The sequence below is a fragment of the Alligator mississippiensis genome, chromosome 2 (assembly GCF_030867095.1).
Source record: "Alligator mississippiensis isolate rAllMis1 chromosome 2, rAllMis1, whole genome shotgun sequence".
In the NCBI taxonomy this organism is placed as follows: Eukaryota; Metazoa; Chordata; order Crocodylia; family Alligatoridae; genus Alligator; species Alligator mississippiensis.
The window spans coordinates 132,666,818-132,681,599 of NC_081825.1; the positions used below are offsets into that span (position 1 = coordinate 132,666,818).

At 45.3% G+C, this 14,782-nt stretch overlaps 1 protein-coding gene across 1 annotated transcript; it reads left to right on the forward strand.

Annotated features, from left to right (window-relative positions):
- The first annotated feature begins 447 nt into the window (after positions 1 to 447).
- On the forward strand, positions 448 to 14,503 carry LOC102567929 (sulfotransferase 1 family member D1). Its single transcript, XM_006268475.4, has 8 exons — positions 448 to 932; positions 7,701 to 7,863; positions 8,584 to 8,709; positions 11,164 to 11,261; positions 11,843 to 11,969; positions 12,463 to 12,557; positions 12,995 to 13,175; positions 14,290 to 14,503. The coding sequence occupies exons 2-8, from the start codon at positions 7,716 to 7,718 to the stop codon at positions 14,400 to 14,402; spliced, it is 888 nt and encodes a 295-aa protein (XP_006268537.1). The 5' UTR covers positions 448 to 932; positions 7,701 to 7,715; the 3' UTR covers positions 14,403 to 14,503.
- Positions 14,504 to 14,782: the final 279 nt, after the last annotated feature.

Consider the following 14,782-nt stretch of genomic DNA (forward strand, 5'->3'; position numbering starts at 1 on the left):
TACTGATGCTCCTTCCTCTGAGGGGAGCAGAGCATTAGGAAGGTGCAGCAGTGGGGTTAAGCTGCCTTTGATATATCCCCACCCCAGCTGCAGACTCCACTCCCTTTCCTGTCACATGTGATGCTGCAAATCAATATAGCAGGTGCTCAGCACTCACACGGCAGCTTTCAAAGAATCCCACCCACACCCTTCCTTTGAGGTCCGTGGATGGACAGTTCCACCTCTGTACAAGCTAAGCATTAGCTTTTGTCTATACTGCCCGTTCCACAGAAGCATGGACAGAGCTGTCCTGCTCTGAGAAAGGCAGCCTGCCAGCTTCTTGGTAAAAGGATGTGCACCTTGACCTGAACCCTCCTCACCCCAGTACCTAGTACAGTGCTTGCAATCACATTCTCAAAGCCTTTCCTTTTTCTTTTACTGTAAAATGGTCACCTTGAAAGCTGCCCCTGTGGCAGATAACAAACTGCCTTAAATGGCTGCTACTCCTGGGGGTTGCGTTAAGAAAGTCCTCTTTATTATAGAGTTTGGGAGCCTACGGTAAGGCTTGGCTATAAGGATTTAACGAGGTGATAGGAGGCTGGGATCACCCTCGGGCAATAAATAACTTGTTCAGCCTGGCAGTTTTTGCATTCGGAGCTGATCAGGCAGCCTGGAATTTAACTCTTCAATTGGCAGAATTGTAAAGCACCCCCTTTTTAATCTCTTCTCAAGCATCCACTTCCTGGAAAGATTTTAGTCTGCCAGCCCTAAAGGCTTTCTTTTCTGCCAATTGGAAGACAAATCCTATTTTCTTCAGCTGAGAACTGTGGGAAGGACTCAGATTACTTCGGGAAAGAGTGAGCGAGAAACACAAGCTGTTGGCTCGTCCTGCCAGAGGGAGATCCTAACGTCTGGGTGACTGAAAACCTCACCAGAACACAACTGCAGACACGGTAAGCTCTCCAGCTCTCCCGCCCAACTGGTTTTAACTCTGAATCAGGGCCTAAGAATTACTATGAAGTAAATCTGATACCATTTGTAAAAGGGCTGTTCTGGTTAGCTGGCTGTTTCAATGCATGCTGGCTAAAAGCTGCTTTCAGAAGACTGGATGCACTCTTCCATTTATGATGCAATTACTGGAACAGAAATGAGTGGTTTGAATTAAAGGGATGTTGCTCAATCCACTCCTCAGTGAATAATCTTCCCTCTCTGCATTCTTGTGTCTTTAATGCTAGTAAATATGGGAAGCTAATCGCTGCCACGTCTGCGACTTCATACCTCAGTACCAGATAATCAGGAAGGCTGGTCCATAAGCCAGATGTACATGAGCAACTGAAAGCAGACCCCCTGTTTTGACCACTATCTTGTTGACAAAACAGGTCATTGTCACATTCCAGTTTTTACCTTTGCTTTAATAGGGGCAAAATTGGTATCAGTGGTCCAAGAGTCGCACTGTGCTGTTTTCCTCCCACTCTCCTCCATGCCCTGCTCATCTTTGTTGGAAATCTCCCAAGCCTCATTGTGCTCAGGGGGTGCTGGTGCAGTGCTGGCACCCTCGCCTTTTCAGTCAGAAAAACAGCTGTCTCTTCACCAGCAGTGCTGCCCATCTTTCTGCACACACTCACCTCGCTGCAGCATGTTCTTACCCCCTGAGTTTTCTTTACTCAGTTGTTTTTTGTGAAGGAAGGCTCAGTGCAACAGTTTACTGTAACCCATCGGAGCCAGGGCATGGTGGGGTAGCTCTGAGGACAGTCCTACCATTCATGGGTGCCCTGCTATCTGCCTGGGACTGGTCCCACTGGGATAATAAGGAAAAGCAAACACCATTGACCCAGTTTGCAAACAGCCCCTCCCCTGCCTCCCCACCTGCTGAGGGATGTGCTCACCATGTTTCCCCAAGCCCTTCTGAAAACCAAACTGATTTAGAAGGGTGTTATTGTGGCACTGGGTGGGGAATTTGGGAGATGTGCTGTCGCTTGCTTGAGACATGCTTGAGACCTTGGGGAAGCCATGCAGGGAGGGTCTAACTCACCTAAGAAGGAGAAGCAGTCTAGCTACGATGGCCCAGAGCTACCAGGACCCACATTAGTTCGGGTATCACTATGCCCTGCTGCGTTGTGGACATACCTATCATCTTTCTGTGCCTCTGAAAAAGGCAAATAACACCATTTCCCCTCCCCTTGTCTTTCTTGTCTCTGCTCGGCAAGCTCAGTATCATTTCTAATGATACACTTTTACAATATCTAGTATGATGGTCCTGATCCCAGCTGGGGTTTCCAGGCACTCCTGTAATACTCAGAGCCTGCTTTTGACTTGCCAGCAGAAAAGGTCAACTGAGGCTGAAGAAATCAGGCACAGCAAACTGCTCATCCTGCCCTGTTAACCCAATGAAACTCCATTATGCGTTGTATAGGCACAATCCCCTTAGGACACGGCTGTTGATCTTCACAAGAGCACAGGGCCAGTGGGAGAGCAGACATCACCTTGTGAGTTCCTTTCGAGAGACATGCAGCTGCTTGTGCGTTCCAAAGAAACATAAAGCCAATTAACACTTCCATTGCCATATCCCTCTATGGGAACGGGTTCTGAACAATGCCAAGTGCTCTGTGTGGGTTGTGCTTGTCTCCAAACAGAGCTGGGGAGTTCAGAGCCTTCATGTAATCAATCACCCCTCCCCACACTTCCCAGGGCCTGCAAAGAGCACCCTGCATAGCTTAAAATGCAACATGAGTGGGGGCCAGGGGAGAAGGGATACATACTCCCCAGCCACACTGGATATGCACAAAATAGTACAGCACCCTTTGCTCCCTGCTCAACCTATTAACTTTTCTTTTCCCCTTCTTACCAAGAAACCACACCAACTTTCCCCCACTTCTCCGTGCAGCCCCACAACCTATCTCTCATGTGGGCCAATTTTCAGATATGGTCCAGAACCAGAAGTGGAATAGCCACAGACACCCATGTGGCATCGAGCCAGGGCCAGAGATCCCTGCTTCTCAGCAGAGCTAAGTAGCCTGCCTGTACTAGTTCAGCCATATTGCTTCCCGTTCTGGAGGCAGCATGCTCAGAGCAGCGGGGCATCACAGCACATTAGTGCTTGTCAATGGGAAGGCCAGCCAACTCCCCCTATGCAACCTACTGGTGGGGTACCACTGCTTTGGGCATTAAGAGCCTGTGAGAGAGAATAAAGGAACAGCCTACGGACAGAGATGGCCAATAAAAAGCAAAGTACACGCACAAAATCTGGGGAGCAACTTCATTTCCACTCGGAGGCAATCTGAGTTTATTTTCACAAGGCTTTCAACTAAATAGTCATTTGTTGCAGCTATTAAGCACCAGCAGACTGCAGTGGGAGGTTAGGAAGGCCTGCTCGACCCTCCCTACAATATTCTCAGGTGCTGTTGTGCTGTGCCGCCACCTTGTTCTGGCATGCTACCTCCTGAGTGGGAAGCAATAAAGCCACTTCAGTGAAGGCAGGCTACTGAGCTCTGCTGAAAAGCAGGCCTTCTTAGCTCAGGGGCAGTACCACGCATGGGAAACTGTTCCCCTTCAGGTTCTGGAGCATATCTGATGTGAGGACCACAAGGGAGGTAGTTTGCAGGGTTGTGGAGGGAGGATGGAGGAGTAAGTGGGAGCAGAGGCATGCCATGGGGGTAGGTAGCCTGTGAGGCAGTATATCACAGTGAGAAGAGAACCTCTGCATGGCCTGCGTCACTCTGCAGTGGTTAAGATGGGGTGGGTTAAGGAAGTGTAAGAAATCCCACCACATAGGTCCAGTCTAGACCTATGTCAATGCACTCTTCCATTCTCATGGCAGCATGAACATGTGAGCACAAGAATGACAGTGGGGCTATTCCCTCCATGGCTCAGTGGTGTGGCTCTTCAGAAGAGGACAGAAGAGCAGGCAGCAGCACGCTTTGTTGAGCGGACACTTACAGTATAAATCAATGTTCTTAAAGTCTTGCAGCAGCAAAGATAATTTCAGTAGTATTAATGTTGGTCTCTGGAGTTTTGACCACCTGCTATAGATTCAACAATAGCATCAATATCTAACACAGAAACTCCTTTTGTTATTGCAAAACTGTAAGCCACCACAAAGGACCACTGAGCTCACGGCATGTACAAGAAACACAGGTGTAGTATTTTTTAATGCTCTGTGTTGCTAGGATTTTCTTTATGCAAGGTACAGCTGAAATGGATCTCCTGTTTTTTTGTGTAGTCCTAAGAAAGGCCTTAATAATTGGTTACAGGCTTGATGCTAGTATTATGGGATGAAATTGCAGAGCCTGTGTTTATGCAAGACGTCAGACTTGATGAGAAATAGATATATTTATTGTTTATTCCCAGCACCAAACTGCACCTGGGGCTATGTTCTACATGATAAGTGCTTCACCCATATAGGAACATTAGTGTCCTAGACCACTCTGTGTGGATTAATTTGTACTGGGAAAAGCTGTGCTTTGTACTGCTGTACTGGCATAAGAATACTAATCGTAAAACAACAGCCTACAAGTGACAGAGGCTGTACCAGTAGGAAGCATTGGATTCCCCAGTATAGATTGCATCTAAGGGTTATTGCCAGCCTGTTAGTATTTGTCAGGACCTACATCTCTTCCCACCCAGTTGGGCCAGGTGAAGTCTGTTGTGTAGACCCAGCCTTGGAGCACCAATTGGAAAAACAGATGTTGGCATATGCCAATATTTTCTGCTCCATGGCATCAGTGAGAAAGCAAACTCAGAATCCCCGGCCCCTCCATTTGTGTTTCACTTTGGATGGCTAATTAGTTAGAGTGAAAAGTTTAGATTACAGTTAGGAAGAGTGCAAGCCTACATGGGGTGCTGTGCATAACCATCAGCTCATATCAGTGCAAACATTTAGGGCCTGGCTATATGGGACTTGTGCAGTGAACTTGAGTTTGACATTACAGTGCACTACCTACTATGCATTACTCCCCATGTGAATGCTTGTAGCGGGTGCCTGTACAGCATAACGCAGAACCCTACAGAGACCCCAACTCTTACCCTAAAATAATCAGTAGCTAAACTATAAATGGGTGAGTTACAATCGTCTAGCTCAAGGGTTGGCAACCTATGGCCTGAGCACCAGTCCTGGCCTGTTGGAGCTGTTGGATCTGGCTTGCGGATCTGGGGCTTCAGCAGCATTCAGAAGCTATGGCAGGGATTGTCAACCAGGGGTACGGGTACCCCTGGGGGTACTCTGAAAGGTCCCAGGGGGTATGTGGGGGTGGGCGGGGATGGAGCACTGCCACCCCACACCACTGACTCATGGGATCAGGGCCAGGGCAAGGTGAGAGCAGGGCCACACAGACGCCACACTACCACTGCTCACCACCCCTCCGTTCTGCATCTGGACACTCACTGCCCCCTCCCCTTCCCCCCCCTCCGGATCCACATCTGGCCACTCGCCACCCCCACTCCACATCCAGCCACTTGCCTCCCCCCCCCCCCCCCCCCGCAGGTACATTTATTAAAATGGGGGCTGCTGGGGGTACACTTATTAAAAAAGGTTGAAAACTCCTGAGCTATGGCATAGCTAGGTGGTTGGGCAGCAAGAAGCTGTCCCCTGCTGCATTGCAGCCAAGTGGTAGGGAGATGCAGTTGTGGCCAAGGTGACAGCCACATCCTACTACTGCTTGTATCATACCTGAGCTGGAAGCCCAGCCCACGACTGGAGAAGGTTGCTAACCCCTAGACTAGTTTCTGATTCCACAATCAAAGCATGCACATAAGTCATTAACACAGAACAGCCAGTTCGTACTAACACCCTTCCCCTTTTTACTCCAAGGTTAATTGTTCCTAGGTCCATGAACTTTGTATACACTAAGTGCAAGGTAGCGTACTCCATTTCCAAAATATAGGTGTACTGAAATTGGTTAAAACACACTTAAACCACTTCTACTTAATTTGGTAATTGTGCTGTATTAAAATAATCCTGCACCAGTGTGACAGAGAGCAGCAGTTAAAATGTTTTTGCCTTAAGGGTTTGTTCTGATGTTACTAAATTGATTCTGTTTATTGGTGTCAGTTTCCTAGCCCAGACAAGCCCTTGGATTGTACGAAGTGCCTGCTTTAGATCAAAGAAGCCAAAATATTCTGGTTTAAACTTTATGAGCTTGAATCATTTTATTGTGCTTAGAGATTGCAGGTGATTGTTTTGAGAGAGAGCACTGCTTTTTTGCAAGGCATATGCCAGGTTTAATGAGCCTTTTTAAATTAACATATATTCTCCTGGAATGATGGTAGGTGAGTTCATGTGGCAAGGATAATTTAACATGAAGTTTCAATGTGAAGCTTTCTTGAAAAAAAAATGTATCTTTCTACATTGTAAGTGATAATGGAAATGCCTGTGCTTTTTCCAGTTTCTGCAGACAATATTTTTTTCTAAGGGATACATCTTCCAAAACACCTTAAATAATATAATGTTAATAGAATACAATATGACCTGCACACAGTGTAATGGCACCCACCCTGCTGTTTACCTCTGAGACAGGATTTTCATTTTGTGGAGTTTTTTTTTTTATCTAGCAGTCTGTGGCAGAAGGGGGTGGGAGAACATGGAGCAGGATCCTCAGCTCGAATTCTCATTTACACTAAATGACACTGGCTGAGGATCTGACTTCACAAGGTTTAAAATGATCATGTTTCTCTGGAAATTTTGTGAGTTCAAGCTTCTGTCACTATTATATGGACACGCCACTGTCACGGCATCTGAATTCCCTGCAGTGTCAAACATATTAATACTATATATTGGCAAATTTGCCAGAATTATAGCTTTTATAGAAAAAGCTGCTCTGAAAATTAAAATATAACCAACCCGTGTATATAAATGCAAATATGCATCCTTGGACTATATGAAAAAGCTTACATAGACATGTTGCAGGATTTAAACTGATTCATGCAAATAAGGATTTAGGGATATGATGTTAAGGCTGGATTCTGATCGGATTATTCATGTTGAGTAGCATTTCACTCCATGAGAAGGCCCACTAGTTTTAGTAGGGCAGTGTTGGAGAAAGTTACTCTTTCATGTGACTGGAGGGGAGGGGGGCCCTCAATCTGGCCCTTTGTTTAAAAAAGTAAACAACTAACTAGTACTAGCTTTCTTCTTGACACGTGTATCTAATTCGCATGAATGTCATCTCTAGAGTCAGCATGCTGTTTCAGGTAGCTCATTTGCTGTAACACTCTGAGTACTGTTTCCTTCATCACATCAGTAATGTTTTAAATCAATTTAAATTTCTAATCTTTTTCAGAAACACTATCCCAATGTCCTCATCCTCCTTCTCATTGCAATGACAGTAAGATTTTGATCACTGATCAGGGTACTAATTCTAGCATTCAGGAATTCAGGGGGCACCACCTCCTGGTCATCTGTTGGTGTAGAGGTCCACTGGCTTTACACTACCTAGGAAGCAAGCACAGTGTTTATGTACAAAGCTTTGCACTCTTCTAAATCAAACTTTGTGAGGTCTTACTGTCATGTCACTCTTTAGAGATGGCAGCCAGCATGGCCACAAGCCCTATAACTTTTATACAAGTATGGACATTACATAAGTTACCAGTAATAATTTAACTCCGGCAAGTGTCCCAAATACTAATGAGAAAATAAGTGCTAATTTGAAGGGGGTGGGTGGGTGCGGGCATTGTCTAAGCACTTTGTAGTGGAAGCATGGAGCTTAAATTCTTTTCTTTACCTGTAGTCCAGCACCGCCAAGATGGAAAAAGATGAAAAAATGTACAGGAGAGAATTAGAGAATGTCCATGGTGTTCCCCTCTTCTGGAGTACCGCTGAAGTGTGGGACCAAGTGGAGAACTTCCAAGCCAAGCCAGATGACCTTCTCATTGCCACCTACCCAAAATCAGGTAATCTGCTCTGTTTCAAGATTCTTCTTAAGTAGTTAGAAACCACACATCCAGAGCATGTAGACTCTGCACCCAGGAATAGTTTACTGAGGAGCAATTTGCTCCACAGTTTATTCAGTTGCATTAATTGCATGTGTAGACACACCCAGTAAGAATCTCCAGCTGCTTGTAAACTACAGGTCCCCTGGAATATTACTGCAAAGCTATCATCAGTGTTCAGAAAGGGGAATTTCCAATCCAATTTTGACCATGAGGAGTGGAGGTAACCTGTTCTTTCATGGGTTGGGTGAAGTTACATTTTGACTTCAGATGTTCAGAGATGGACAATGACAGCTGTATCGATTTACTCATTGGTTCTTGAGTCATTTTCCTCTGAAGCAAGCAGGTGAGAAACTTGCGTATCTTCTTCAGAAAAAGGCAGAGACAGAAACATTAGGATGTTATATCTGTTCTGGTGATGACCTTCCACAATGAAAGGCCCTTTGATTCAGAGATCACATGTTCAAGAACAAACTTGCTAATGATAGGTCTATGATACTAGCTTTGAGGGTATTGACAGTCTGCCTTATAAGATAAAGGAAATGAGCCAGTCCTTAGCTGGCATAAAAGACTTCAGTGGAACTATTCTGATTTATACCAGCTCTGCATCTGATCTTATGTTTACTGCTCACTTACTGCACACAAGAGAAAAACTGACCTGGATGTCCTTTCCATTTCCAGGCACAACATGGATCAGTGAGATTGTGGACATGATCTACAACAATGGTGATGTAGAGAAGTGTAAACGGGATGCAATTTTCAACAGAGTCCCTTTCATGGAGCTGATTATTCCTGGAAAAATAAATGGTAAAGCTTTCCATGTTGCATGCAGAGTGCAAGGGAGATCACAGCTGAGGCTTTATCAGTTCTCACCTTAGGAATTACACTATCCAAAACAGAGGGTGAGAGTATTAAGTATCTCACAAGGTTGCTGGAAGGTGGTTATTTTAGTATCAAAGTCTATGTTCTGATACATAACAATTGGTTAGAATTAATTGCATGAAAGATACATGAATATAGTTAAAGACAGACTTCAACCCCTAACATTTCCAAGTCATTTACAGCTCTTTGGAATGAAAGGTGTTCTAAGTACATCAAACTGCAGGACAGCCATGAGGAGCTGGGAAGCTACAGGGGTGGTGGGGAGGACTACAGAAGGTGCGGGGGAAGCGTGAAAACAGAGAGACGGACAGCAGAAAATCACAGGAAAAGCAGCAGGAAAGACTGAAAGGTGGCAGGGGCAGCAGGAAAGCAGAGAAAGGCAGCAGAAAGTCACAGGGAAAAGGCAGTAGGAATTGAGAGGAGATCGGGAAACTAGTGGAGAGGGGTGGGGGCTGGAGCTGAGAGAGAGAGAATGAGGCTGGAATTTAAGATAAGGAAGGGACTGGGATTCAGTAAAACATGACCCAACTCGGGGTTGCAAATGACAGTGGTTTTATTGAACAGGGGAGATGGTGACACAATGTCTTATTGGTTCCCTTGCACCCACACCCACCCCCACCCCCACACCCACGCACACAATGGCAGCAGGGGTTAGAGAGGCTTGGTGCAGGGGCTGAAGTCCACTGAAGTCCAGGAGGAGAGGGGGGGAGAGAGAGAAAGAGAGAGATAGAGAGAGAGAGAGTCCAAATTGTAGGAGGAGGTGTTCAGATAATATTTACCTATCCAGGCTGGAAAGGGGTCCTGGTCCAGTAGGTGTTGTCCAGAGGGGGGTTGCTGGCAGGGCCTCTGGGTGGATAGGTGGTGTGGCATGATGCTGGTCCAGATGGAGAGGGTGTCCCATTGGATCTATCTTCACTGCTTCTTTTCATAGGGGCAGACCTTGTGTGACCCTAGTGACAGGAGGCATGCCCAGGCAAGTGTCAGCCCCTGGCATACTGAGCATGTGTGCTCCATGCAGGGATGTGCAGTTTCGGGTGTCTGTAATGGTGGGGTACAATGGTAGAGTTGCTGGTTCTGCAGGGTCTTTTGTCTTTCAAATGCTGGGTTCTTGTCTCTGTTCCTGGGTGAGGTCCATGGTTCCTGCGTGAATCAATGTGAGGTGATGGCCCAGTCATTACAGGCCATTCAGTAGGGGCCTGCCACCATTGTATTTCAATCATTCCCAATCACTCTCATTCATCCGGGAACCAATTTACATGTAAGGGGTATGTGACTCATACAGTTGCAACATGGGATGCCCAGGCAGAGGACACAAGATGGAGGCTTGACATGACTTTGGTTCACTTACAAACACAGGCCTAAACCATACAATATCCATATGAAACAATAAAAATCAATACAAACCTAATAATAATAAAATATAAAACAGTGGATATCCAAAACCAAAAACTTGCTCCCAGAATAAAAATGTTAAAGCTTATCCTACGCTCACTTATACTTATCTATAGGGAAACGAGAGGGAGAGAAAAAGTCAGAAATGGTTAGGGAAGGGGAGGGAATGCATTTTAAAATAAATTAAAAAAAGAAAAACTGGGGATTTTGCTATAAAACAAATGTAAATTTATTGGCATGTACACTAATTTGCTAGAGTATATGTTGAGTTTAAAAACACAACAAACTAGGCAAAAATAGTCAAAGGATAGTGTTTCATTAGTCATTATAATGAAATGTGCATCTCCTACTTAGATTCATATAACAAAATCTAGCCTTCTTGAGCATCTTGACAGTGCATCCAATATTTCAGTCAGTCATTTGTACACCTGCATTACTATTATCCTACCAGAGTTCAGGTTTTTCGGTAGAGCTGAAAACAGTCTTCAGGGCTGTGAAATACAAGAAAGACATTACCAGGAATGGCTAACAAGCAGCAAAATTGCAGAAGAAAGGATAGTTTGAATAGTGGAACATCAAGACCATGAAAAAGGAGTGCAGGTCATTAAGAGCGAAGAGAGATTAGCAGGATTCAGGTAGATTACAATGAGCCATGAAGTCAATTCTTTCTGGAAAGCAATGCTGCTGGCAGTGCCAGGCAGTTCATTTTCAAGTATGGGTAAGGTAAGAATCATAGCGGGGTATAACTGTACCACTATACCCCATCCTGGATCCACCCTTTGTTAGGAAGAGAATTCCACCAAAGCCATTTGCAGTGCCAATTTATGTTTCCCATCTTGCTTCAGTCATACTGGACATAATTGGCAGAGACACAGAAAGTTAGCTTGCTGCCACCAAAGGGTCTAGGCTTGATTCTCCAGTCCATACCAGCATATTTGTGAACATAAACACCTTGTCAACATACTGCTTCTCTCTTGTATTTTCCAGGGTTAGAACTGCTGGCTCAAATCCCATCTCCTCGATTAGTCAAGACCCATCTTCCAGTTCAGCTTCTTCCTGTGTCCTTTTGGGAAAACAACTGCAAGGTTATTGATGTTTTCTTTTTCCCCCCATATCACAGTAGCACTTAAAGGCTCCAGTTCAGGCAGCGATCCCATTGTGTAGACTTTGTAGACACACTGCCACCAAGAGAAAAATGTTATCCCAAAAACCTGAAATGAATTGATTGAAGCAGTAGTGGTCTCCCTGTTTTACAGATAGGGAATGGAGTTTCAGAGAAAGTAAGTGACTGGCCCAACATCATCTAAGACAAGGATGAGCAGTAGGGGTAGTGGCAGGAAGCAGAAGCTGGAGGAGGGAGGAGGAGCCCAGAGATCCTGGCAGCAGCAGTAACAGGGCTTTAATGGAAGCCCACAGGCCACTTACTTGTTGGGGGATTAAATAGAAAATAGGAAAAGTATTCAGAGTTGTCCCACCCTTCTCTTTTCTGGCTAGTGATAGAGCTTGTTGAAATATTTTAGATTGACAAAAATTTTGAATTCCAGTAAGAACAGGTGAAATAATTTTAAAACATTTTTCAGGTTTGCTTTCTTGTTTATCAGCCAGCTTTGCTATTTGGTAATGTGGCCCACACAGACCATGGCAAACATCCTTTTCTTTTCCACAGATAATCTATGTTGCCCGAAATGCAAAGGATGTGGCTGTCTCTTACTTCCATTTCTACCAGATGGCAAAGATGCACCCTGAACCTGGCACCTGGGATGAGTACCTGGAGAAATTCATTGCTGGAAAAGGTAGCACACGGAGCTTGTCTTATTCTGTGGCACTAAGCTCTGGAGTCTCACCTACTCAAAATAAACTGCTTTCCAATACCTGGGAATCCATCCTATGGATTTATCCAAATCACAGTTAGGTAGAGGCCTTTAAGGGAAGCATAAAATATATTACGTCCACCTTTCCCTCATGAGCCTACCTTTCTCAAATTCTAGTCTGGATCTAAGAAGTAGCTGTCTCTTAACTCATATCTGATCAACTGGTTGGCCCAACCCAGGGCTCAAATGATTAGTTCTTCTAGCGGTAAATCAGGTGCACTAGAAGGCAGTATCTCATCACATAGTGTCCTTGCCTGCCTTCATCAAATCATTCCCCTAGTTTGATGAGGCCATGAAGGTTATTTTTCTTGTGAGATCCACCTAGAACATTGACTATTTAACCCTGTTTCTTTACTGATATCACTGTGGAGAGAAGAGAAAAATATTCATATTCTTATTCTGCTTCTTGATTCAGTTGCATTTGGATCCTGGTATGACCATGTGAAAGGCTGGTGGGAGAAGAGGAAAGAGAAGCGTATTCTGTACCTGTTCTACGAGGACATGAAAGAGGTGGGAGAGGGGAAGAATATAACATCACGTAATGTTTTGTCTCCAAGTAGCATGCGGTGTTCTTTAATTAGAGAGATGCACACATTCAGACAGAGAGAGTCAGGCAGGGACTACGTTTGCACACGACATGCTGAACTCCTAAGAAGAATTGCATCACAACTGACAGCAAGATCCTGCAGATTTGCCTCCCCTAAATTCAGACAAACAAAACTGCCAAGACCTTTGGCAATAGCATCACCTTATCATTCCCACTAATATAACATGCAGACTAGTGAGAGTAATCTATGGACATGCTAAACTCTAGTCCCTCCATGCTTAACTCTAGCTTTGTCCATCCCCACCGCTCATGCTGGAAAAAGTGACCCTCTATCAATATCTGTTCTTAGTGTCCCCATCCTTTGTTCAGCATCTGAATGCAGCTCCTCCCTTCTTGTTAGGATCCTGAATGTGAAATAAGGAAAGTGTTGCATTTCCTGGAAAAGGATCTGAAGGAGGAAGTATTGAAAAAGATCCTCCAACATACCTCATTCCAAGAGATGAAGAAGAACCCCACTACCAATTACACAATGATGGCATCTTCTGGAATGGACCACAATGTGTCTCCTTTCATGAGAAAAGGTGAGAGTCCTTCACAGACATTATAAAAAAGTCTGCAAGAAAGAGAGAAGGGCTAGTGAGGTCTCTGAACAATGCAAGAAATAAAGCATGGAACAGACTGAAGCTGTAACCATTCCTCTCTTTCCATGGTTTCAGAAGGGACTATTCTGATTGTTCAGTCAGAGCAGTCCCAGTCTGCATGTGTGGGCCAGGAAACAGGCTAGGTGTGATGAGCTGGCCTGTTGTTTCCCCAGCTCCTGAAGACCTCCCCACTACATCCACAAGCTCCCTCAGACCCATTTTCTAGGGCACAGTTAAATAGTTTTCTTAATTCAATCCAAAATTAACTAAGTAATGTAAAAATTGCGACCTGCACAGAGCCAGAAGCCTTTCTCTGTGCTCTGGAGCTAGTCACCAGAACCAGCTTCCTCACACTAGCACCCTCCTACCAGCCCATTGCAGTCCCTCTTATTCTTTCTGTCATAGGAAGCCCCTGTTCACTCCCCATCAACTCTACATGACTGTATAGGGCTGGCAGGTCCCAGGCCCTCTGGCCTTGAAAGGGACTGGCTACTCTGTTTCAACAGGCTCTAGTATCAGTACCTTAGCAAGGAAGTTTGGCGCCCAGAGCAAGCCTGCAGTGGCAGCCTGCCCTTGCCCTGCGCGTGGATCCGTGTGGCACATGCCTTCCAACGCTTGCCTGGGAGTGCATGAAGCGGCGGGAGCTGCCCTCCCCTCGTCCCCACACCCCCCAAACAAGCCAGTCATGGCTCTGTCCTGCACCCCGCCTCTGCTGGGTAGCACCTGTTGGTGCCCCTTTGCTTCAGTGCCTAGGACAGCTGCCCTCCTCACCCCCCCTTGCTATGATACTGCCTAGTATTGCACCTAGAGGGTGTCTTTACATGTGTTCCAGGGGTGGGGGAGAGGCACTTTAATAAGAGTGGCCCAAAAGCCTCTCTAATTAAAGCACCCACAGTGTCTCGTGTATTCAGTGTCCCACACTTCAAGATGGTGGTAATTAACACACTCCACCAGACTGGATTAAGCAAGTCTGCTCTGATACACTGTAATTACAGCATGTCAGAGCAGCATTCCCACACGTCTACAGGCAGTGATCCCTGGTTTTCTTCCCCAGGAATTGCAGGTGACTGGAAGAATCACTTCACTGAGGCCCAGAACAAGGCATTTGATGCGGATTATGAAGAGAAGATGAAGGGATCGACCTTGCAGTTCCGAGTAGAGATCTGAAAGAGCAGATGCCCTTCTTCCCACTGCCTTATGTGTTTAGTTAGGCTCAGACAAAGCAGACATTCAGGATGAATCAAATAAACAACAATTGTTAAACATTTTAGATGTGTTGGCTTTTTTTCAATGTGCTTTTACATTAGTAGGATCCTCCTTTCTATAGCCCTGGTGTTTGAAGAATGCACATGGAATTTCATACTCTGCTACCCTGGGCTGTCTGGTCACAGACGGGTTCATGGACTCTCCAGTGTGATTCATTATGATTTAGTTTGGCATCTGAATGATTCAAGGCTTAAAATGAGACACAGCTTTAGAACTGATTGAGGTGTGTCAGGTATTTTATGCCCCGCTCCTGCTGTATGACTGCAACACTGCTCATATCT